The sequence below is a fragment of the Anser anser genome (assembly GCF_964211835.1).
Source record: "Anser anser genome assembly, chromosome: 1".
NCBI classification, from domain to species: Eukaryota; Metazoa; Chordata; class Aves; order Anseriformes; family Anatidae; genus Anser; species Anser anser.
Window position 1 is genome coordinate 188,550,185 of NC_139720.1, and position 24,233 is coordinate 188,574,417.

Genomic DNA, 24,233 nt, shown 5'->3' on the forward strand with positions numbered 1-24,233 from the left:
AATATGATAAGCATATAAGAGCATTAAATGGTAGCATTCTCCATCACCCACAGCCTCTGTTAGTTGTGCTTCCAGGCCAGATGAAGCTAGAATGTACGTACAGCTGTTATGAGTTGTAAAATACATTTTGAAATGGGATTGATTCATCTGTGTTTCATGAGATTGAATTAAGCAAAAGAAAAAGTATAAAGGCTTGTCTTTTTTCCAAGCATTTAATAAAAATATTCAGCCTCACTGGAACATTATAGAGATGTACTTTCGGCACACAGATGTGCAGTAGTGAGAGCCACGTTTTATGTAAGCTGCTCATTCTTTTGTGCGGTGTTAAGAACTGAATGTACTTTCATACTCCATTTTTTGGCCTTAACATGAGCTAATGTCAAAGCAAATGAAGACCTGGTGGTAAATCCTTTTCAGCACTGCTAATGATTGTTGCCATTGCAGGGCTGTTCCTGGCTGTCTCATCGTCTTTGGGAAATTGGGCTTTTGATAAGTAGGCCTTACACTCTGAATTTTTATTTCTGCAACAAAATTTGCTGGTGTGGTTCAGTGTTTAGAGGATCAGAAAAAGGTGTGTGGGTCACATACTGCGGAGTTTATTCAAAGCAGGTTTTATGGTGAGCTTCAGTGGGTAAAGTCATTAGGGGTATAATGAGTGATTTGAATGGGGTTGCACAGGGAAAAAATCATGCCAGCATCCCCTATCTATAAAAATGCATTTTAGTGCAAAACAGATTTATGACTGGCATTTTTTTGCATGCAAGGCAAAACATGGAGAAGAGCAACTGAGCCTGATTTTATTCTTCCAGTTCCGTTGCTTGTTTTATATTTAGGTTTTCATATTATGGCTGCCTGGATTTTATAACTGCAAATGTGCCCAAACCCTTGATTGATTCATTCAGGTCGAATAATAAGCAACATAAATGTCTCCTTTCTTCAACACCTGCACACTCCATTCCTTAGCCGACACACATCTAAATTTTGCAAGTATAAGAGATGCAGGCACGTGTTTTGACTTTGATTTTGTAAACCAGAACCAGCCAGGTGGTAGATTCTGGTCTAGATCTGAGCAGAAAGGAAATGTTGCCCAGGTTTTCTGTCAATCCACGTGTATCTGGGTGCTCCTCTATTTTCTGCTGTTCTTCCCATGGCTGTGGAAGCAGCCGCACATGCAGGGAGCGTGGGTGCCCACGTGGCAGGGCGGAGATAGATCCGGAGCAGTGCTCTCAGGTCTTGGTAAAATGATCTCGTGGAGCTTGGCAAAAATCAAGTGACCCTAATATCAACATGCACAGGTCACCGCAGAGGTCGGGGAATGTAGTCACTGTCTCCAACATGGTTTTCTTTCATTCCCTTCTCCTCCCCTATCCCTGCTGTCACCCCCAGCTAAGGAGGTGCTGTTCTCTTGTCCAGCTGGTCATTCCAGCACCTCCTCCAGGAGGTCAGGATACATCATACCCAGCAAATGCCGCTTGAAAGTGGAAGCCTAGTCCAGCACAAGCTGCGTCTATGCTTCTAAATAGTGGAGAACCGAGGAGAAGATGAGACAAATTGATTCATCTCCGCACTGCTTAGTACTGGCCTTCTCAAGAAAAGATTTGTCTTGAAGAAAGATAACTGAAACAGTCCCAAACAGGCTTGAAAGTGGATTAAAGTGAACAAAGAGCGAGTGGTCTGGGGTGCAGTGCTGGAAGCTCCTGCCAGTCAGTCTCTGTTTCCATCTAGCTGTATAGACATACCAGCAGCAGTTTATCCCTCCTCTATTAGCAGCCACAAGAGAAAGGCATTGTCAGTAAGTGATTTATCCCACCTATTTTAGACACTACCTTAAGGCGAAATGAATCACCCTTTGCAAGTAACTGTCGCTCTATTGACTGTGGAGGGACTCTACATAATTGAGTTCAGATGGCTAAAGGTAGGAAGGTGCATCCTACCTGGGCAATTTCCCTTCAGTAACACTAACCCTGTCTGGAGCATTCAGTGTCTTTCACGTGTGATTTTTCTCTGCAAAAAGTGTTGGAGCAAGAGAAAACCCACTGCACGTTCTCTGTCATCTCATATCCACCCTGCTTCACCTTCACCTCTCCCCAGCATCTTGCCCTTGGGGAAGGATAGGACACAGGACGACAAACCTGGCTGAGCAGCCCTCCTTCCTCGTGGAGGTGATTAAAACTTCGGTGTCTTCATCCCAGGCACCAAACAGCTATGCAAACCCCAGAGCCCTATGGAGTCAGGTGGATTTCTTTGATGGGCTCCATTTTATTTTCTGATGCCATGAAAAAATACTTCTGAGTGATGACAATGCTTTTAAAGACGGAGCAGCTATTACCAAGTCTCCGTGCTATTTTCTTGTAATCAAAGAGCTTCTAATGCAAAATAACAACGTGTAAATTATTCTCTTTTCTCTTTCTTCTCAGAAATCGAAGCAAAGGAAGCGTGTGACTGGTTACGTGCAGCTGGATTTCCCCAGTATGCTCAGTTCTACGAGGGTAAGTAGGTTTTTCTGCTCTTTGTGCAGTACTGAAAGTGCACTGGGTCCTTGCCAGGAGAGCCTGCAGTCGGCCAGCTCTGCATATGAGTGAGTTATCGCCGCGTCTGGCTGCTTCACAAAGCCTCAGCTGCTGGAGTCATATGAATGCCTAAAGAAAAGTGAGATTCTTGCCTTCATGGCTGCGGAAGAAAAGAGGGGGACACAGTTTGTGTAAACCTCAAAGGTTAACAAAAAGAAGTAAAAAAAAATGCATAGGTCTTTAAAAAAAATAAAGAAGAAACTTCCTGAACTGTCAAAAACAAGATTGAAAATATCAAAAGCTACTGAAAATTTCAGTCTTACTGAAAATGAAATTGAAAACTCTGCAAAGTTACCAAAAGTGAATTATTTGAGCTTTGTTTTACATTTGTCCTCCTCTCCCTGCAAAGCAAGAAAAGCAAATATTGCAGTGCTGGCTCAAAGCGAATGGTCATGTCCCCATCCTAGCTGCTTCTGGAGTGGGTGGATGATATACAGTCATCCTCAGGGAAGTGGCATCCTTGAGGACAGGGCGAGCATGTACACTGCTGGTGCCTTCAGGAGCAATTTGGGGACTGGGAGACATTTTTTTCCTGCTCCCTGTCGCTCAGTGCTGAGAGGGAAACTGCAGCTGATCCTCATTTTTTCCAAACTGCCTATTCCCCCTGCCAGAGACACAGAGCCAGCTCAGGACCGCTCGGGCTTATTAGCCAAAGCACAGCTCTGCCAAGCCCCACTGGACACCGGCCAGGGTCAGCTTGGGTCTGGAGGCAGCACAGCTCCACGCTTGGAGCCAAGAAACCTCACAGGTCAGAGCCAGCTCCACGGAGCCGGGAGCAGTGGGAAGCATGGTGCCGAGGACACCTTCTGAGGGCCAGCTGAGGTCCTGCAAGGCTCCAGTGCTGGGTCCCAATGGGGCAGGGTGCCCGAGGACCGCTGGGGAGAGCCAGGCAGAGATGCTCACATGGCTCTACAGGAGCCAGGCAGGCTCTGCTAAAGCTGCAAGGAACTAAGATTAATAAACCTGGGCTGATCAAAGCTGACATAGATGTCGCTATCACAGTCCCTGGGTACCCAGCAGTACCTTTTGTGTCTGCGTTATAATCAGGGTATCTCACATAAAGAAAGGAGAGTTCACTGCATGCCAATCCCAAAGGGATGCGCCCTCCAAAATGCAACCCGTGCTGGGCTCCCACAGTTCCCATACAGCCAATATGCGCTCTAGACAGCCAGCGTCTCTGAAAACAAGGTCATTTTTACAGGCATCTATTATGTAAATGTTAAGTACTAGTGTCTGAAAATGCTGGCTGCAGTTCCCGTATCCCAGCTTCCCACTGCGGTACCTAAACATGGCAGAGCAGCCTGGAGTGCAGCCACCGCGCTGGAGCCCGTCCCGCTGTTACGGAGCCCACTAATGTGTTGCAGCCATGTCACTTTTCATTACAAATGTCAGCTTCCAGCACACTAGTTTGGCTTTTTAGCAAGTTTTGGGGGTTATAATTCAGTTCGTTTTTTGCTTGTTACTTGAGTAACCCTTTGTCTGAAAACATTGTTGTTGGGAGTTGTATTAAAAGCAAAAAAGCTCAAAATGTTTTTAAAGTCTGTCTAGCAATTCATTAAAGTCACTCTGATGGGAATGGGAATGAGAACCTTATTGCTTATGTGGATAATGCATGTGTTGGTAATTCTCTGATCTCATTCGTTTGTGTTAGGCACTAGAAAGGGCAGCGAACAATTGAGTATCTTATTAAAGCCAAAGTGAAATAATGTCGCTGTCTCTTTGGTGCGCAGGATGCTCAATTAGACATTTAAGAGAAAAGAAATAATAAGGTGACTGAGAGGGTCGCCAATATAGCTAGAAGGAAACCAGAGCTGAGTGAAATCAGTAATGCTAGATTTAAGTAACCAAGTACATGCAAAGCATTTTTGATGTAGACAATGTATTTTCATTTGAATAGCAAGCAGTCATCTTAATATTGTGTCTCCTTTTTTAGACTCTCAGTTTCCCATTGACATTGCTGCAGTAAAGAAAGATCATGATTTTCTTGACAAGGACCTTGTAGAACCTCTTTGCAGGTAAATGACACCTCGAGTTTCTTTCCTGATAATGTAAAAACGTGAGCTGGTTTGTTATTGCTAGCACAGCAGCCCAGCAGAAGAGATGTTTGTTTATCCATGTGAATTAAGCAATGATATCTAAAATGATGCCATTCTGAATTCGTTTCTCTTATTGAAAAAAATGGAGTTTTTCCACTACGCTCATAGAAAACATCGCAAGATTAAGGATCCAAAACCAGTGTGTTTGAAACACTTTCATTTTAACAAAGAACCAGCAGCAACACAAGGAAATCCTGAATAAATGAGTCGTATTTGAGTTGCACATGAACAGCTCTATGTCCAAGCACAGCAAAAAAGATAAAACTTCACTGGAGAGAATTCAGCAATTACTTTCTCTGGCAGCAAGCATGGCTCTCATGCTGCTGTAATTCCCTTGGTACTCTCCTTTTGGCATCACCAACAGCACTGGGACCAGAACCCCACAGTGCTACAGCTACTACAACTAGTCATTGGTCTACCCCTCCCAGAAGGCTTTTGCTGTTTATCTAGCTTTTTATACTCTGTCTGTGATGAATGTACTGCATTGCATTGCTCCAGTACTGTCCCCCAGGACTTAAGAAGCTACAGTTCTGCGGTAGTTCTGCAAAACCACATTGCAGAGGCATTGTTCCCCTTATTTCTCCTGCGCTCAGCTCAAGCTGGGTTCTGCTCCTCACCACTTCAGTAAGGACAAAGGAGCATCTGGCCCCTAACCAAACACGCCTTATTACATGTTATGGAAACTTTCACAACACCAGCGTCAAAATAATTGGACAAAACTCTATTTCCCCTTCTTCAACTGTGGCTAAAGTCGTCAGAGAGTATGTGCTGTTCCATTGCACATCACACTGTGCGTGCAGGGATAATGACCCTGTGATGGAAGACTGCAAAGAGGGTTTCCTAGAGTGACAGGAAGCAGGGCTGAAAGATAGTTAATGTGGTCCCTCTTTTCAGGCCAGGAGCTGCCCTCCTTCCTGGAGGATCCAGAAAATTTCTGGGCATAGCTGTCAGAATGCTTTCCCAAAACTCCCTTGTTTATTACAGATATGGGGAAAAGAATATCATCTTTCTCCATGTAGTAGCCTTTGTGTTTGAGAAGAAATCTGTGGTAAAAACAGTGATTGTTCTCAAAGATGGCACGGAGTGGAATAACTACAAGCTTGACCTACTGACCTGGTGGGAGGGATTTCCCATACCTAAGAAACCTTCTTCCCACACATACATACATACCACTGATTTAGTCTGGTACTACCTTGCTGTAGTCTAGGAAATTGGAAGCGGTAGAAGGTTGAAATCTCTTCCACCCACCCTTTTCCATAAAATTGAAGCACTATACAAAAATACGTTTATCCCTGTCCCTGTACCATTCTTGTAAAAGCAAACAGTGTGTGGCAGTCATTGCATAGCTCTAGGACTCTCCCCTGCCTTTCTTCTCTGAAATAATGAGCAATAGTAGTCATGCAATTACAGTCAAAAGCATCCAGCATCTACTCAGCTAAATGACAGCACCTCTTGCTCTTCCAGACTTTCTGTAGACTCACAGATATACCTGCAATGGTTACACCAGGTCTGCATTAATGAGGATTTCTTTGTGAGATGAACAGCTACAGATTCTTAAGCGTTTGTTTTTTGTTTTTTGTTTTTTTTTTCTCTCTTTTATTAAAATATGAGGTTTTGGAAAATAAACTAGCAGCTGGAGAGATGTACTGATATGACAATGCTTTATATTAGCCTAAATCAAATGATACTGCTGAGACCTACAGTACATAAGGCTAGACACAGATCTTGCCAAATTATTTTATTCAAGGATAAAGGTTTTCATGACTGTCTAGTAACTTCTTCTGGAATTACTTTATTCTGAAGACAACATCCATTGGCTTTAATTTTTGTTGGGTGCTTTCAAAAAGCTTAGATCTAAGAAAGGAATGACACCTGTTATATGAGTCAGGTAGAAAGAGGAGCATTATACACAGATCATAGAGATGGAAGAGTCATGTTTTCAGATTGCAGACTTTTAATTTGTTGTAATTCAGGAGTTCCAAACTTTTAACTGAGAGTGACCCATAAAAAGCAGTTGTGCCAAATGTCAAGTTTCAGGTTCATCAGCAACAGTAAACAGAGTCAGTCACTCCCTCCACTACAAACTGTGTTACTGTAACTACAAAATGAACTTTTTCCAAGTTTTGCAGTATACTGTAAATGCTCACAGCTCGGCCAACCACAGTGGCCAGTCTTCTACCCTTGCTTTGTGTTGGCATTACTAAAAGGTGCATGCCAGTATGGCATAAAAGAGCTGCGGGCTGTGACACACTTTTCTGAAACAGAAAGCTAAGAAAAGGTCGGTTATTATTTCTGCAAGTACAGATTACCAGGTTGGGTGCCAAACTTCCATTCTTCATACACCCAAAACTCCCACTGCACTCAAAGCAACGCATGACCAAGCCTTCACGTTCACTAACAGTGCATTGAGGCCATGGGAGTGAACAAAGTGGGGTTCTCCATTTTATTGGGAAGATAATTTTATAGTTCAGAGCTGGAGTGCTCTGAACTGTAGTAGTTCTAGCATAAACACTGAATTTCTCTGAGCTTGTGGATTGAAATCAGACTCTTAACCTCATTTTATAATCAGTTTTCTGTGACATTGCAGTATACAAGAAAATATGAGCCACAAATGCAGAGGAACCTTTTCTTTTTTTTAAGGCAGCTGGTAGTACTTTAGTCAGGAAGCCTAAGACTCCCAGTTGTAAAAGATTTCTGTGACCTTTTTGAGATATTCTACCACTCCTGCTGTTGACAATATCATTTGAAAATTTGGCAGAGTAAAGACCAAATTGGAGGCCTTTGGGTTAGAGGCGTATCTTTTTTCCTATCAAGAGATTCCATTCAGATTTTATTGAGTAACGAACAATAGAAAATTGCCATGCAATCTGCAGGCAAGCGTTGTCAGCCTGCCAAAATAATAATTGGGCATGAAAATTTTATAGCTGGATCTCTGTGTCATTTCCAAAATAGCAGCAACAGACTCTGCTCTGGGAACTTTTTTGGCCGCTGTGATAAGAGGGTGAGGAGGAAAAGCCAAGCCATGTTGTACTTTTTTGTATTCATGTAAATACACTGACAATATATAAAGAATAAGTATGTAATACTACTATGATACTAGGGCCTTACACCAGGATCTTAAAACCTGAACTGTGCCAAACAGCCAGCAGCCTCTTTTTGCATAATCCATGTCTATTAGTTTGTTAGTAATCCAAAAGTCGCAGTATATGAGATACTGTACTATTAGAGTTTGAAATGGTGATTGTATAGTCAACACAATCTGCTGAGTTATATTGCTGTGAATGCTGTTAGGAAACAAGCCCAGCTCCACGTGCAGCATGAAAAGCCCTGCCTTGAAGCCAGAGGAATGGCTCCCATTGATCTCAAGGAGAGTTGGTTCACCTTGTGTGAGTGTGTGGCCTTACTCAGTTGCAGCAATGATAAAAATGGTAGGACTGGAAAACAGCATATCTTCTTCATGCACGAAATATGCAGAGCAGGGATGTGCCAATATGAGCTTTGCATACCAGCTCTGCCAGTGCTGGGAAGACCCTTATTCAGCATTCAGTCTTCAGCACAGCCCCACATGAAGAGCTGGATGGCCTCTTCCCAAATTCCCTCACACCAGAAGAAGCCAGTGTGTGCAGCACATAAACTTGGCTAGGAGTAATGATAAAACAAAGAAATAAGGTAGGATTTCCCTCAGAGAGGAATTTACAGAACCATAAAATGTGTTTGCTTGGTCCATGCCAGTCCACGCCAGCCCTCCCCACTAGACATGGTGCTTCCTCTTGCATGACCAGCCAGCTCCCTGTGCTGCATTCCCCACCAGATGCTGGAAGCAGCTGCTTAAACACGTCATGGGGAATTCATGGAGCTCCACGTTGCTTTAAAGTTGTCTTCCTGTTATCTGGATAGCTTTTCAGGCAGGACAACAGGTCACCCTTGAGGTTTTCCAGATAATCAGATTGTTCTTGGCTGCAAGATTGTATTTATTTGTGTGTGCTGCTTGCTGCTGTACAGGATACAAGATTCAGAGACTCGCTCTTTCTGATGAACTTCCACTAGAAGGGTAAATAAGCACAGCACTGGGGATGGGATTCAGAGTCCTAAATACCTGTATCTAATGCCACTTCAGATCTCCTCAGATAGCTCAGACTTCTCTATGGGCTGGCTGGACCAAGAGGACCTGCAGCAGCTGAAGGCCAGGCTCGACACTCTTGGGGATCTAAAATAGCACCAGACTCCTGTGTTTGGGCACCTGAATTACTCCTTTTATGTTTAAGTATTGTCTCAAGGGACACTTTTCAACACAGAGATGATGTTTCACCATAGTGTTTACCTGTGATGATCTGGAGAAAAAATACAATTAACAGGGAAGTTCTTACTATAGTGAATATTTTCCAGGCTTCTCTTGAACACTGCAGAGCTCTCCAGACAAGCATTCAAATGCATCCTAGATGATTTGTTTTCTACGTAGCTACCTCTCTTGTGTTAATTTAATGTGTTTTTTCTGCCTTTTCTCAAGTCTAGATTTTGTGTTTTGTTAACATTAGAAACAGTCAGCCTTTTCCCATGTGCAGTGCTTCTCTCACTTTGACTGGGACATTAGTAACAGCCTTTTGTAGCCAGCGACTTTTATTTTTTGGGTTTTTTTTTGGAAAGATTTGTTGAGGACTTGGCTGTCAGTCATCTAATGACTTTAAGCAGATGAGAAAAGCTTTCTGCCATCGCTGGCAGATCAACAGGGCATAAGAAGTCGAAACAGACTGGCTTTGATTGGAGTTGTTAGTACCAGGCAAGCTAACAAATCTGATCATTAGGTCTCTAATTTCACTGGCAAATCTTTCCACAGCATTGGAAAAGCCCCAAACAGCATGCCGTTGTTTTGTAGATGGGTAAATTTAAAACCTGAGGTTGAGCCCCTGGCTCCCATTAAGAAGTAGTTTTGTTTTTGATGGAGTGAGTTCCTCACAGAAAAGCCAGATTAGAAAGCAGCCAGCACCATGGTGAGGCTTTCTAAGCCTCCAGTTTAAGCAACGACATTCGCTTGGATAGAGCTGGCCTGTCAGTTCTCCGCTGAGAGTAATGCAGTTAGCAGGAAAGCAATTGCTTTGGATGGTTTTGTTTGTTCGACCGTGAGCTTTCTGCACCTTTCTGTGCTGAAGACGAAGCTCTCTTTTATAGAAATACCATGACACTTTCTTCAAAGTGTTAAGTCACTGGCTGTCACTTTCCTCTCATCCTGCTCCTAAAGTGCATCGCGTGCTCCTGTGGTTTTAGGTGGCAAGTGGCATCACACTGAGTGAAAGGAGCACTGACTCCTGCATGTAAAATGTTTCCTTCTACATCTTCTTCACCTAAACAAGTGCAAATAGGCAGTAAGTGTAAGGCTATTTTATAAGCTCTTGAGGAAACAGTTGCAGAAATCACCTGCCAGGGGCTGCTGCGGAGACCAGAGGCCTACTCAGGGGAGTTTTTCCAGCCTGCTATCATGGAGATGAGGGAGATGGAGGCTGATTACTGAGGTGTGACAAGCAGCTTCAAAGGAGGTAGTGGTTTCTCAGGATTTCTGAGCCTTTGGGCATCAGTTTAGCTCACTCCTTGCTCCCATTCAACCTTGTGGGACACGTGTAGGTCAAGGGACCAGGGAGGACTTTCCAGTCTGTGGTCTGGATGCACCCCGGTTGGTGCTGTGGCCTGTTGGGGTCTAGCACACTGGCCTTCACCCCTAGTCTGTCAGATAAGGGAAAGAAACCCAGGGAAAAGACCCAGGGAAAAGACTCAGATGGGATGTCAGGACATTGCCAGGTCTCGCTCACACTAACGGAACACAAACTGAGGGCACTCCACAGCATTCAGGTGAATCAAAGTGCCACTGTAAAGACCTCCAGATATGCCAGTTGTTGCTCATTGTGCAGACTAGAATGGCATATATAAAGCCACTGCAGCAGTGTCTTGACTCAGCTGTGCAGTGGCCAGGTTTGGTGGGAGGCAGCCCAGCAGTGTGCTGCACACAACAGCACATCACTGTGGAAATGCAGCTACAAAATTGTCCCTCCAGCATAGGGCAGCTAACGCAGAGGTGCAGGGATTCATATCTGAGCTGCTTTCACCCCTCAGAGGAAGCTGTCTCCACAAATACCAAGGTGGGTTGGAGTCCTTTGAACTTGTGTCTGTGCCTGTACATATTTGGAATTGATATCAATATGCAAATTTAAACATTTTACATTCAAAAGAAGAGCAGAACATTACTCAGCTGGAGCCCCAAGAAAATGCAACTTTGCATTGCAAAATTCCATGTTTGGGCAAAAGATGAGTTTTGCAATGATAGATGTAATCCCTGAGGAGGAGGATCTGTGGGCAGAAGGCTGAAGATATCGTTACAGAGCCACAAAGCCTGCAATTTATTACAAGGCCGTTGCTAACACACATGTAGGCTGTGCTTGTGCATGCATTATACTCACATTAATATGATGAGTGTAGGGCTTTTCTGATATGGCATACGGGTTTTATTGGCTTGAGTTTAGGAGAAGTATTTTATCTACAAATGAGCAGGTGGTACTTTGCGAAGGAAATTTTTTAAGGAATATCCACATTTGGTGAGCCTGTTCTTTATAAGTGGTGAAAATTTGAAATGGTTTCTAATATTAGAAGTCAGAGGGAGGAGTATGCTAATGCTGTAATGCTCTTGTGCCATATGAGAGATTATATCGTAGATGAGATACTTTTTTCACATGTCCTTGTAACTTCTCACACATATTTCAAACTTTATCAGTTCTGGAGATTTGCAGCCTCTTCCTGGGACGCAGAAGCAACAGGGGCAGCTCTTGTTGCAAAGACATCATAGATAACAGGCAACCCACGAGAGTGTTGTGGGCACATGCCTCCCTCAATCTGCCTTTCTATATTTTTTGAAGTTCAGCCCTAAATCAGGAAGATGTTTACAGTTGAGCATATTTAACTCTGAGCCTCTGCTTTTAGAAGATGGGTAGTTTCATGAATCAGGATTTGTAAGTATAAATAAAAAGCAAGCATTTATGCTTAACATAGTAGGTCCACTATTGAAAGAGAATGTTTTCTTATGTTCTCTCTCTGCACATGGACACACACACGTTTTCACTTTCCATTTTTATCAGATTGTCATTTCAATCTATTATCTTCATGGAATAGCCTTGGATTTAAAGAGCAGAAGCCTTTCAGAGTTCCTGGTAACATCATTACAAACAATTCATGGTCAAAAATAATGACAAATAGTTATTTAAAGAAAATGTTAAATCTGTTACATTTTGGGTGTGTTAACCTGTCTATAAGACCCACAGGTGTAGGCTGTAAAAAAAATGTTTAATTGCTAAAAGTTCTTACGTTAGCTTTTTAAAGGATGTATTAACTGCCTAAAGTGAGGAACTGAATCAAAAACTGACTTTTTCTTTTGTCTTTCACAAGTGCTTTGAAATCCCCTAACATTTGCATTTAATCTTTTTAGACCAACTATGCTACGTTCCTGCAGAAGACAACCTATGTCCTTATTCTCTTGTCATTTCTCCATATATCACAGGTGTTTTGTTTATACCAGTTTCCTTTGCTAAGTGTTTTAAGTGTCTGTGAATTAAAAAAGCAGTATAGAAAAACTAGCTATCAAGGAATGGGAGGCTAAGATGCCCTTTTAACACAGTAGTTTCATAGCCTGGAATAATATGAACAGTATCGTTTTCTGAAGCCTGTTGTATGCAGTTAGCACCCTACAGGCAGATAAGAGAAAAGCTTTTGAACTTACGAAAAGTCATGCCCTTTAATCAGAGGCAGCTAATCTTTTGAATTTGCTTTACCCTGTAGACGACTGAACACACTGAACAAGTGCGCCTCAATGAAACTCGATGTGAACTTCCAAAGAAAAAAGGTAAGGAAACTTCATGAAATGTGCGGGCTTTGCCTGGATTTTGTGATTAGAGCTCCCCAATTTAGTTTTTAAGTCAGTAACGCTCTTAAAAGTAAGTTAAGTGTATTTGACTCTGAACATGCGCGTCAGCATTATGTGGAAGGACAACAGTTTGCTGAATCTTGAAGATAGAAAGAAAAAAGGAAAAACTGTGACGAATACAGCAGGAACAATACTACGTGTGTTAAAAGGGCACATGCAATACTTAAAGCTTTATGTATCTGCAATTCAAGTTAGTGGGCGAAAAGACAGTGCGTTTCCATTAGGCGGGCTTGTTTGCCAATGCCATGTGAGTACACAATGGAAAATCCGGCTAGGGAAAAATGGAAGCTCCTTGAACGGAAACAACAGGTTTTCTTTATTTCTTGTTCTGACTTATTCCCACTTAAGAATATGAAAATAAATCCCGTCATCCTTATAACTCCTGTGTAACACGGGAATTATTTGAGCTTAAAGGGTTTCGGCGAGGAATGCAGAAGCTGCCTATTGATTTTGAGAGTTTTGTAACATGCCCAGCGTTAACTGTTGAACGTGTGGTTTTCTAGTCACAAATTCCCCCAGGCGCACAACAGGGTAGTGGCTGATGCTGAGAAATCTTGGAGTATATTTGTCTTTCTTAGACTGTTTGTCTAATGCTTTTTAAAAACTTCCTCCAAGAAAAAACTGGTATTTTTTGTATTTTTGTAGAATTGGTCTGTTTATACTCTGTACACTGAGGGAACTTGGACAAAGAATGAGTTTAATGTCCAGATATTCTGCCTTCTGCCCGTGCCCATTTGTTCTCCTGTGTACGTAGCCTACTTAGCGTGCGTTTTGTCCATTCACTGAAGCCAGGGGAATACCATCTCTTCTTCACTGCCTCGGTCCTAATGGATTTTTCTTGTCCTTGCTAAGTGCCAACACTTTCCACATCAAATACCCACCTCACACCTGACAGAAAGAACAGCAAAATCCCCTGGCTACAGGATCCCTTTATGATTGGGGCAGGTAGGCAGTACAGCGAGAGGCTGAGGTCGCTCAGCTAAGGCCAACTCAATCGATGGTGTCATTGACCTGCTTGGAGAGGTTTCTGGGTTGTGTACATGCACACGTGTACTTGTGTTCAAGCAGAGATATTTGAGCTGCACAAGGGACGGAATTGCAAAAAGCAACACATAGGTGAACGCTGATTATCCTTTGGAAATTCTGTTTAGATGTTAGTTCCTCTCCTGCTCTTTGACATGTTTTGGGTTTGGTGTGAGGTTTGTATGGTTGCTTGCTTCGTTAGGTGTCTGATTGTGTTGGTTAAAAAAGGAGTATTTTCTTGTTATCATATTTTTTATTAAATTTTGCTGCCACTCCTCCCTCTTCTGAATGGGTTGAAGCCCTCAGCTGCTCTACTTGTGGGTGACCATTATTTTGCTGTGGGAGTGCGGCTGCCCTGCCTGGTACCCATTCAAGGGACAGGAGCTATTTGGGTCTGTAAGTGCATGAGGCCAGGGAGAAGCAAAGCACAGATGAACGTGGAGAAAGGGGACAGAAGAGATTTGTGATGGCAGATACAGAGCAAGAGAAAATAGATGAGAACGTGGGGGGGAGAAGATGAGAGAAGAGGGACTGCTGACAAAAAAAAATGTAAATGCAAGTACAAAACCTGGAAATTGGGTCTGGAATTGAATTGGAATTGAATCAAGTAAACTTTTTTTTTTTTTTAATGGTAGATACTGCCTTTCCTAATAGTCTCTATGGTGATCTGAACAATGAAATGCAAAATCAGCTTGCTTTGGAGGTTCAGCATAACAGATTCGCACAGGACGAGCGCAGCTGCTTGAGCAATTCATCCAAACACGGCCAAGCGAGCTGCCAGAGAAGGTTCCTGTGAAAGCCAACGAGGGGTGAGCGTTCCCCACCACCCACCCGCCTCGTGCTAGGAGGTGCATTCACACTGTGGGCTGCTCTCTTCCCGTTGGCTTCATCGAGACGCACACAGAAATCCTTGTGTATGTGTTGCAAATATGTCCGTAAGCGATTTGGACAGACAGAGATTAGCTTTTGGATTAACTGCCTTCTGCAGCTGTCGATTTATGAGAATTCCTGCACCCAGCTGGAGAAATGTGGCAAAATTCCACCGCAAATAAACCTACTTTTTGCCTTTTGTTAGCATCCCTCTGTATCTTAGGAAAGTATACCCTTGCTCAAAAAGCTGTACTATTTTAAATCAGCTGTGACAAATCGGTGAGTCAAAACCTCTTTCTCTTTGGCAAATGTTATCAGTCACTTCTCAAGAAACTTGCCCCTTCTCGTCTTCCCAAGAATACTGGTATTAAATGGGCTTTTGAACGTGCTCCAAAGCTGTGCACTTGATTTCAACCTAGGTCAGTAGAAGTACACACTCGCTGCTCCAAGATGTCTGCTCCCTCTGTGTGAAATGAATTGTGGCTTTGAGACCTACTCTCGGTCTGCTGTCCCCATAGCTGGTGACGCGTCGGTTGGTAAAGTGCTCTCTGCATTTTTTGGGGACTATCTCATTTGTCAGGGCACTCTGATAGCGAACAAGAACAGTGGGTCATTCAGGATGTTTGTGGCTTCCAGAATTTCTACCGATTCCATCAAAAGAATAGCACATTATGTCACAGGACACACAGCGTAGCTGAATTTGGAGTGAGTCACCATAGCAGCATTTCAGTATCCAGATAATTTCGTCTGATTTTTCTTGTGATGAAACACAAGCATGTTTCATTACCAATTAAAAAACTAAACTAAATCTTTTTTTTTTTTTAATAGCAAAAGCCCTCTGCATTTTCTGACTGGTTCTTGGGCAGAACATAATCCTCTCTTTGCTGTGGTTAGTTGCAAAACTTGTTTACTACCAATTGCAATTTCTGTTCAACTCTACCTTCTTAAAAAAAAAACTCTAAAAATTAGTTATAGTATATTCACCACTGAATTTATGTTTATTTCTGTCTACTCATACTCTGTGCTCTCCTCTTGTTGTTTTTCACAATGTCTCTGTCACTTTGGCTAGTTTAATCTATTCTAGCCTGTAGAAAATACAGGCTAAATCCTGACAGTTCATACAGTAATGTTAGTGCAGCAACAGGGATTTGTATTAGCAAGGAATCTTCTTTAAGGTCCCCTTTGTTTATTGGGATGTACAATAAATAAAAATATATTTTTTTATCCTATTGGTTGGTGCCATGAACACTTCAGCAGTGATATGCTTTGTAGATATAATTACCACTACTAAATATTTTAAAGTACATCCCTTGCAGTTTTTAAAATATCTAGTTTGTGGCACTACAAAGACCACAATATGGATTTTGAAGAGCCTGAATCTCTTCAGTGCAGTCGACCATTCGTTTAACACATACAGCAAACTGCCAAGCTGAAATGAAGGTAGAGCTGGCTGATACTCCATTTCTTCCCTGCAGACAAAATGGTCAAAGTAGTGTTAGCCTTTTCTAGCCCCTTTCCTAGTGCTTCACTAGCTGCTTAATTTTTCTCTCCAGCTAGCAGCAGAACTAAGATACCCATTCATTCCCATGAACTAACACCAGCTGCAGGAGCACTGCACACCTCGACATTAACAGATAAAACAGGAATGACTAACCCCAAAATTTCATAGCTGTATTTTATTTTATAGCTTGGACATGATCTAAAACATCTGGCTGACTTGAAGTGATAAACTGGGAAAAGCTTATGGCAAGAGGGAGGCCTGGCACACTGCTGATCCCCATCTCTATCTCCTGAGGTTTCACATTATTTAAGGTTTAGGGGTTCTGGTAAAATTTGTTTTACATTTTTCAATTAGACAGGCCAGTAGAGATCTAGTCAGAGATGGGAGATAACTTTACCATCAAAACCTCATAGAAAAATACTTCTAATAATAGACTTTTAAAATGAGAATTTTTCCAGTCCCAAAATAGTCTTTCTGGTTTAGCACCTCATTTTAGTCTGACAGCCTGTCATATTTTACTGCCTTCATACTGCTTCCAAGAATGTGAAGAGCTGTTTGGATGTCATGTAGGTGAAGTTAGTTTGTTCGGCTCTAAAACAAATGTACAAAAATAATGCAGTATAAACCCAGTTGAAAGTCAAGGAAAGGATACTCATTAGCAGCTGTGGGCTTCACATCCTCAGAGAACAGCGAGTTTGACACTGTGTGCTTCATGCTGAAGATGTCTCTTTTTTGTCTGGGCAAACAGACGAGAAAAATGTCATGGGGAGAGCTTTTTTATCCATTTTTTTTCAAGGTACATGTTGTCTGAATTGAAGATTAGCTCCTGGAGCTGCCAAAGCATAAGCACAATTCTGCATGCCCAAGGCTGAGGGCTGGGGTCCAGATGAGACCAGGGAGAGCTGTGGGGCTGCTGCTGCCTTGGGAAAGGTGGGGGGAAACCAAAAAGCATGGGGTGGGGAGCGGGTCATCACTCATGGGATGCCTCTGGTGGCAAAGGCTGGCACTCTCAGAAGACTCACCTCAGTGGTGGGCACTGCCCCATCCAGAACTGAGCATTGGTGCTCTGCATCCCCACACCTGCCCTCAGACTCACCCTGAGCAATAATACTTCCAAGTATTATTTGTTACTGCTATTTTATTTTTAAGTGTTATTTTGAAGTATTTTATCTGACATGTTTTTGAAACATGAATCTTGTTGGATTCACCTATCTGTGAAGATTATTGCTGCTATTGCCAACGTTTACTTGGCTCTCGCTGCAAAACTAAGGTTAGTGTTGGATATTTGCTTGAATGGCTCATGTTGCTGTAGTACCCAGCCACTGCCCAGTCTGTACTGTATATATTTTAACACCATCCCTGCAAGTCAGGTTTTCTCTACATGGACCTTTCAAAATCTGTTTTGTTGTGTGTTTTTTTCTGGGCAGTCACTATGAGCATCAGTCCTATGCAGTTTAGGGCAAAGGCAAACCACCCCACAGAAGCCAAGAGGCACTGATAGGACTCATGACCTCCCTAACAATGAGCAGGCTTTTATTCCTTACTTGTTAAGATGCTCACTGCAGTCTTTACAATTAAATAAAGGAGGCTGTTATGAAAGGACTGATAGCTGATCTTTCATAAGACTAAGTTCAAGGAGGCTTTGCCATTTCTTGCTCACATGGAGCAGCAGTCGCATTAATTCAAATAACAAAGGCACCTGCTTTTAATGTATGTCACTTGCTATTTTCCAGAGTGAAGATTCAGATGAAGAAGACCTCTGTGCTATCAGTAATAAATGGACTTTCCAAAGAACTAGCAGACGATGGTCTCGAGTGGACGACATTGATGTTTTGCTTCACCGATCAGACAGACATGGATCTTCTGGGGACATTAAAATGAAAAATACAACAAGCAGCGAGAGCGTCCTTACAGATCTGAGTGAACCTGAGGTCTCATCTATTCACAGTGAGAGCAGTGGGGGAAGTGACAACAGGAGTCAATCCGGCATCAGCAGTGCTGCCAGGGAGACCTGCAACTGCTCTGGCCAGCATGATGTAGAAAGCACACAGCTGTTGGACTCCACAGCAGTAAGCACTGTCCTGTTCCCCAAGGACAACCTGAAGAATGAGAAACCAACACGAACCAAAGCAAAAACCTTTCTAAAACGCATGGAGACACTAAAAGCGAAAGGTGTGCATGGAAAACTAAAAGGCTCTGGAAGAACAGGTCCTTTAGAAATAAGCGGACCGATTCTTCAGCATGAGCCAAAATCCCTGAAAGACATGCACTGTGTACAGATCGTCAATGGTGATCTCCAAAACTTAGGACAAGATTCAGGCAAAAGAGGACTTTCATTTTCTGCCAAATCCAGCAGTGAAAGCAGTCAGTCCGAAAACAGCAGCAGTGGGGTGAGCACACCGTGTTTGAAGGAACGCAAATGTCATGAAGCAAACAAGAGAGGTGGGATGTACCTGGAGGACATAGATGTTCTGTCAGGAGCAGCCTTACGACAAGTGGTGGACCAAAACCGCAAAAATGAATTTCATTCCCAAGAGAACTTGGTTGTGCATATTCCCAAGGACCACAAACCAGGGACCTTCCCAAAGGCACTTTCTATTGAAAGCCTCTCGCCTACTGACAACAGTAATGGTGTAAACTGGAGGACGGGCAGCATCTCCTTAGGAAAACAGAACTGCTCTACTCCAAAAGAATCCGGATTGATGGCCTGCTGTCCTAAAGAGAGCAGAATTAGTATTTATGACAATGTGCCAGGTTCCCACTTGTATGCTAGTACGGGGGACCTTCTGGACTTAGAGAAAGATGTCCTTTTTCCTCATTTAGATGACATTTTGCAACATGTCAATGGACTCCAGGAGGTAGTAGATGGTTGGTCAAAGAATGTGTTGCCAGGTCTGCCGGTTGATGATGATCGGGTCAGGGAATCTCCATCGTTGCCTTTCCAGTCACCCACACAGATCACACTTGATTTCGAAGGAAACTCTGTCTCTGATGGCCGGACCACACCAAGTGACATGGACAGAGATGGAACATCCCTGAACGAATCAGAGGCCACTGGTGTTAGGGACAGGAGAGACTCTGGGGTGGGAGCATCTCTCACAAGGCCAAGCAGGTAGGTAGCAAGATGTGTATGCAAATCCATCTTTCCTCTTCCATTAACAATAGTGAAGTGAAGCAGAAGCAGACTCAGTCTGGGAGTCACAAGGCTGACATCATTACAGTTGTACTCATCCTATATGGGAAAGGGGACTTCCCAGGGAAAGTGTGGGACTTCAGAAGAGACATCCTGCTTTGGAAATTCTTATGTGCAATCAGTGGAGAATTGATGTAATAGAACAAACTAAGGCATTTTTTCTCTTGATCCATAATATCCAATAGGACACTGCATATATTGTGGAATCTATTTTCAATTGGTTTTGGAAATTATTTACCCCACTGTGTATGTGTCAGTAGCCTCATGCACAATTTTTATGCCCTGGTCTGCTTTAAAAATGTGTCCTTCTATTCTCAAAGAGAATTTCTCTACCCTGCCCCAGTCCCCTACACATCTGGTTGATATGATAGTATACAATTAACCTGTTAATAAAAATAAAAAGCAGGATTTTGTTAATAGCTAGGAGACCGGTTACAAGTTAGAGGGATGAGTTCCTCTTGAGCCAGAGGAGCATGGCTATGAGTAAAGATCTTTGTGGATACATACAGCTGTTTGTAGGGTGGGTTTTTGTGTGCAGAAGCAGTGAGAAAATACTCGTTACTTTCTGATCTGCAGTCAGTCTTGAATCCTTACAGAGAATTCTTCTGTGCCATGATTTGCTGCTGCTCATGCTTGCTCACTTACCACCATCACAAGCAAGTGAACTCAGGCAAACTGCTAAGTAAATAAGCAGTGCCAAAGTTTGTAGGATTTGAGCCAGAACTCATGTTTAGCCAAACAAGAAACTGAAATGAGTTTTTTCCAATATATGCAGTATATAGAGAAAGTGTATTGGGATAAAGAGAAGATGTGAAGGTCTCAATAGCTTGGTGGTTGTGGGTCTCACCTAGGAGATACAGGGTTCAACCCCTTCTCTAAAAAATCTTTCAGTATTTACTAATAGAGCTATCTGGAGAACTTTATCTTCAGTTACCTTGATGGTCAGGCTGGTCTCCTGGGAGGTGAGGGACCAAGCATCAAATCCCATTTCTGAGTCAGGAGGAGAACATTTTAATCCAGATCTCACACATCCTGTTGGAAGTATGTAGACTAATGGGCATAACAGGCCATGCTGCTTCCTTGAGTACAGGTGTTGGACCTACACCCACTTGGGAATCTAACATAAAAAAAATCAAAGCTTGATCATTTCCAAAATCAAGAGACTGAGCAAATTGAGCCTCCAAGCTATTTTCTTTTAGTCAACACACCATGAACCATAATGTGTATGTTTATGTATGTTTTGCATACTGCTGTATCTCACAGTATACCATCCTTTTCTGCCCAACTAAAGCAGTTGTTTCTTTTTCTATTGTCTTTTTTTTTTTTGCTATAGGCGATTACGATGGCATAGTTTCCAAATCTCTCATCGTCTGAGCCACTCCATTGCATCGCTTCACATCAGTAATCAGTCAGCAGCCCAGCTGAATCTACTGCAGAAATTCTCTCTACTTCGTCTTACAGCCATCATGGAAAAGTACTCCATGTCAAACAAACATGGCTGGACCTGGTGAGTACCATCACTAATTGGAAAAGAGATATCTTTGGGAGGAAATAATTTTTTCCAATTCTATTATTTTGATAGAAGATTTAATTAATACAGTTCAGAGCAGCGATTGACTTTCACTAGAATTTGAAACTGTACCTTTTAGTCTGTTGCTGCCTTGTGACTCAGTGGCAGAAATAGATCCTGGAGATGTGATTTCGTTCCTGTGCTCGGACAGAGTCAACCCCAGCCTCTCTAATGACACTCGAGTTCCAGAAAAATAAACAGGAGTAGGCGAGAGTGATTCAAAGGAGGAAGTGTTTACACTAAGTCTTCCCCAAAATTCATTTTGTGATTCAAAAAGAAACAGCTGCTGATAATATTTCATATATTTGATATTGTTTTGTTTGTGATTTAAAAGAACAGTTAGAACAGTTACAGGAATTTCCTCTACAGATTGAAAGATGCAAGCTTTACCCTAGGTCTGGACTTGCATTAAAGGCAGCTTGCAGCTGTAAAAGCTGTAACGCCTACCTGGTCACTCAGACAGTGGGGTCAAGGGCAGCTGGACATGAATACTGGCAACGCAGCCCCTTTATATGCAAACAGCTACAGAAATCTGCATGTTTAATAGTGTACTAACCCTCATGGGCCACATAGACTGAGGTAGCCTGGAATGGAAACGGACATAGATAAAAAGATTATAAGTGTCTGAGAAATAACAAAAGGATAACAGAATTTTTCCCTAATACACAGATATTGAGTAAAAAATAATATGACTGGACATTTACATTGTGACTTTCACAATCAAAGCACTTTACCAAAATTCACCTTCAGAAATGGAAAAATAGATATGAGGGAGTACTTGTGAAATCCACCTCACTAACATCAGGCATTCCAAAAAGTTACAAGTCTGATCTGAGCATGTCAGATCTGCTGTCTTTATGGTCAGTGAAAGAAGACAGACAACTCCAAAGGCAACTTATCCTATGCAAGACTGGGGGCTTGGGTTACCCTTCAAAGGTGGGTGACCACAATCCACAGTGGGTATAGAAGCAGTCAGGACTGCTAAGTCTTTCTAAATCTCCTTCAGAGAGCTAAAATTCAGTAAGATGAGCCCCCAGCTTGCAGTTCTCTTGATGCAGTTCCCTCTGGCTAGCTGTCAGCATGTCTGTGCTGAAATGAGTCTCACCTTAAGCAACTCCAAACAGTCAGATTAGAATACAGCAAAATCTAGATCCTGCTGTTTGTACAGAGGTTTTCCCTCCTGGCAAATATTTCTTCAGTTTGTATAATCAGTCTCTAAGGATTTATAAGCAGTGGGACTCTAAATAGCTGTAAATCTTTATGCTGTACTCCTTCAGTAGGTCATTTAATCCAAGTTTTATCTCCTTCCCACACAGAAGAGAAAATCTTTGTCATATTCAGGTCATATTCATCCTCTTTTTTTTTGAATTCCACTGTAGTCATGACTCCCACAGAGGGAATCCAGTTTCTTCCCATTTTCACCATCATTTACAGAAGAAAGCAAGCTTAACAGCTTCGCTTAAGTAACTTGACTAGAATCGACTGCATGACACCAGGGATGCATCTGGCACATAGGGATTTCTCACCATCATTTATTACTGTAAATTGTTGGGCAATAGAAATGCTAAACCACATAACTGATGGTATAAAAATCATACAACATGTTAGAGGACTGAACTTCCTTTTCTTTAAGATACCCTCTCCAGTAGTTTTTGCAGTGCAATTCCTTTGAATCCTTAATAAAGGAGTCCTTTGTTAATGAGTCCATAGTGTAACCATGTTGTTTTCTGCTGAATGACACCAGCACAGTAAATGTCTTTTGTTAGAGCAGATTGTCATGATATATCTTAGAGACAGAGGCCATCTACCTGTAAAAGTTATCAAGAAATCCATCAATTATACAGATTGTAAAGTGTCTATGTATTGTCCATTAAACATTATTTGACCATCTTTATTAAATAGGAGATGGTCCCAGTTACCAGTTTCTACTCATGATATTACTCAGAAAGGTTCTGTAAATACTCTGATATTTTCATGCACTCTGTTTGTGTTAATTTTCAGGTCTGTGCCAAAGTTCATGAAGCGAATGAAAGTACCTGACTACAAGGACAAGAATGTCTTCGGTGTGCCTCTGATAGTTCATGTCCAGAGAACAGGACAGCCGCTTCCCCAGAGCATACAGCAAGCACTACGTTACTTACGGAGCAACTGTTTAGATCAGGTATGAACTTTACTCCAAGGACATGGTTGATTTTTCTGTAAAGACACCCTAAACAAACAATGGTGGACCTTTTTGTACTTAGCACCAGAATTATTTGAAGGGTCTTTTATCTCATGTTGGGCCCAGATCTCCTCCAGTGACTTGATACCTGATGCCAATATTGATGGTTGTCATTTTTTTTTTTTTGTATTGAGCTAATGAGCTGAATTCTTATAGACATAACAGTCTTGCTGATTCATACACAATAGCCTACTTCAAGGAATGGTGTGGGATCTTCCTGTCTATTGAGTCAGTCCTGAGAAGAATTCAGGATTCCCAGCTTCTACCCGTAAGCTTATGGTTAACTATTGCCACTAAGAGTTAAATGCAGTCACCATTTCACAAGATATGGTACAAAAAGTTTTATTTACTTAGCAAAGAAACAAAAGTCCAAGAACAGAGAGCAAACTCAGCAAAATATTCCAAGTATTCTGTTGACAAAGTCAGATGTATCCAGATAGAGTTGGGTCACCAGGGGTTCAATGCCAAAGCCATTACGGTACGTTTCCTTTTACAGTGTTCCTAGCTGCAACAAGCCAGTTGGGGAACCCGCGTGCTCCAAGCATTTCAGGTGTTTGCATTCCCTTTAATATTCCCTTTAATTACGAGCAGGGCCATCATATTTTTTACTGTTCTTCCCCTAAGGATGGTGAACGTAGGGCTGGAAGAAACCCCCGGCTCATTGAGTTCAGTTCCCTATTATTATTAACATCATAGCATATAACTGCTTCCATAACTGGTTTTAGATAGTTGTGAGTTCGAAAGGGGCAAGCAGCATTTTATGCTGCAGGCTTTGCTGCTTTCGCAGCTCTGAGCACACAGAAAGGGTGTAAGTGATCAGTTCTGAATCTTTCAATTTCTGATCCCTATTCTAGTTGCTATTCAGGCTATTGAAAGACCTTCAATATCAAGTCCAACCATCAACCTACTTACTTAGTCCCATCACTAAACCATGTTCCTTACTGCCACATCCACACATCTCTTAAATACCCCCAGGAACAGGGACTTCACCACTTCTCTGGGCAGACCATTCCAGTGCTTGACTACTCCCTCAATGAATAAACTCTTCCGATATCTATATCCAATCTAAACCTCCCTTCATGCAACTTGAGGCCATTTGCTCTCATCCTATCACTTGGCACTTGAGAAGTGATCAACACACTCCTCGCTGCAACTTCCCAGCAGGTAATTGTAGAGGGCGATGAAGTCTCCCCTCAGCGTCCTCTTCTGCAGACTAAACAACCCGAGTT

At 42.3% G+C, this 24,233-nt stretch overlaps 1 protein-coding gene across 13 annotated transcripts in view; it reads left to right on the plus strand.

The window, feature by feature from the left end:
* Positions 1-24,233, plus strand: part of STARD13 (StAR related lipid transfer domain containing 13) — a 298,210-nt gene that overhangs the window by 254,198 nt on the left and 19,779 nt on the right. For all 13 annotated transcript variants that reach the window (XM_083848250.1, XM_083848248.1, XM_083848243.1 and 10 more), the window contains 6 exons: positions 2,418-2,489; positions 4,504-4,585; positions 12,482-12,545; positions 17,754-19,132; positions 20,547-20,720; positions 22,785-22,944. In XM_083848250.1, the coding sequence (XP_083704376.1) occupies positions 2,418-2,489; positions 4,504-4,585; positions 12,482-12,545; positions 17,754-19,132; positions 20,547-20,720; positions 22,785-22,944 (1,931 nt within the window). The remainder of the gene's footprint in view (positions 1-2,417; positions 2,490-4,503; positions 4,586-12,481; positions 12,546-17,753; positions 19,133-20,546; positions 20,721-22,784; positions 22,945-24,233) is intronic.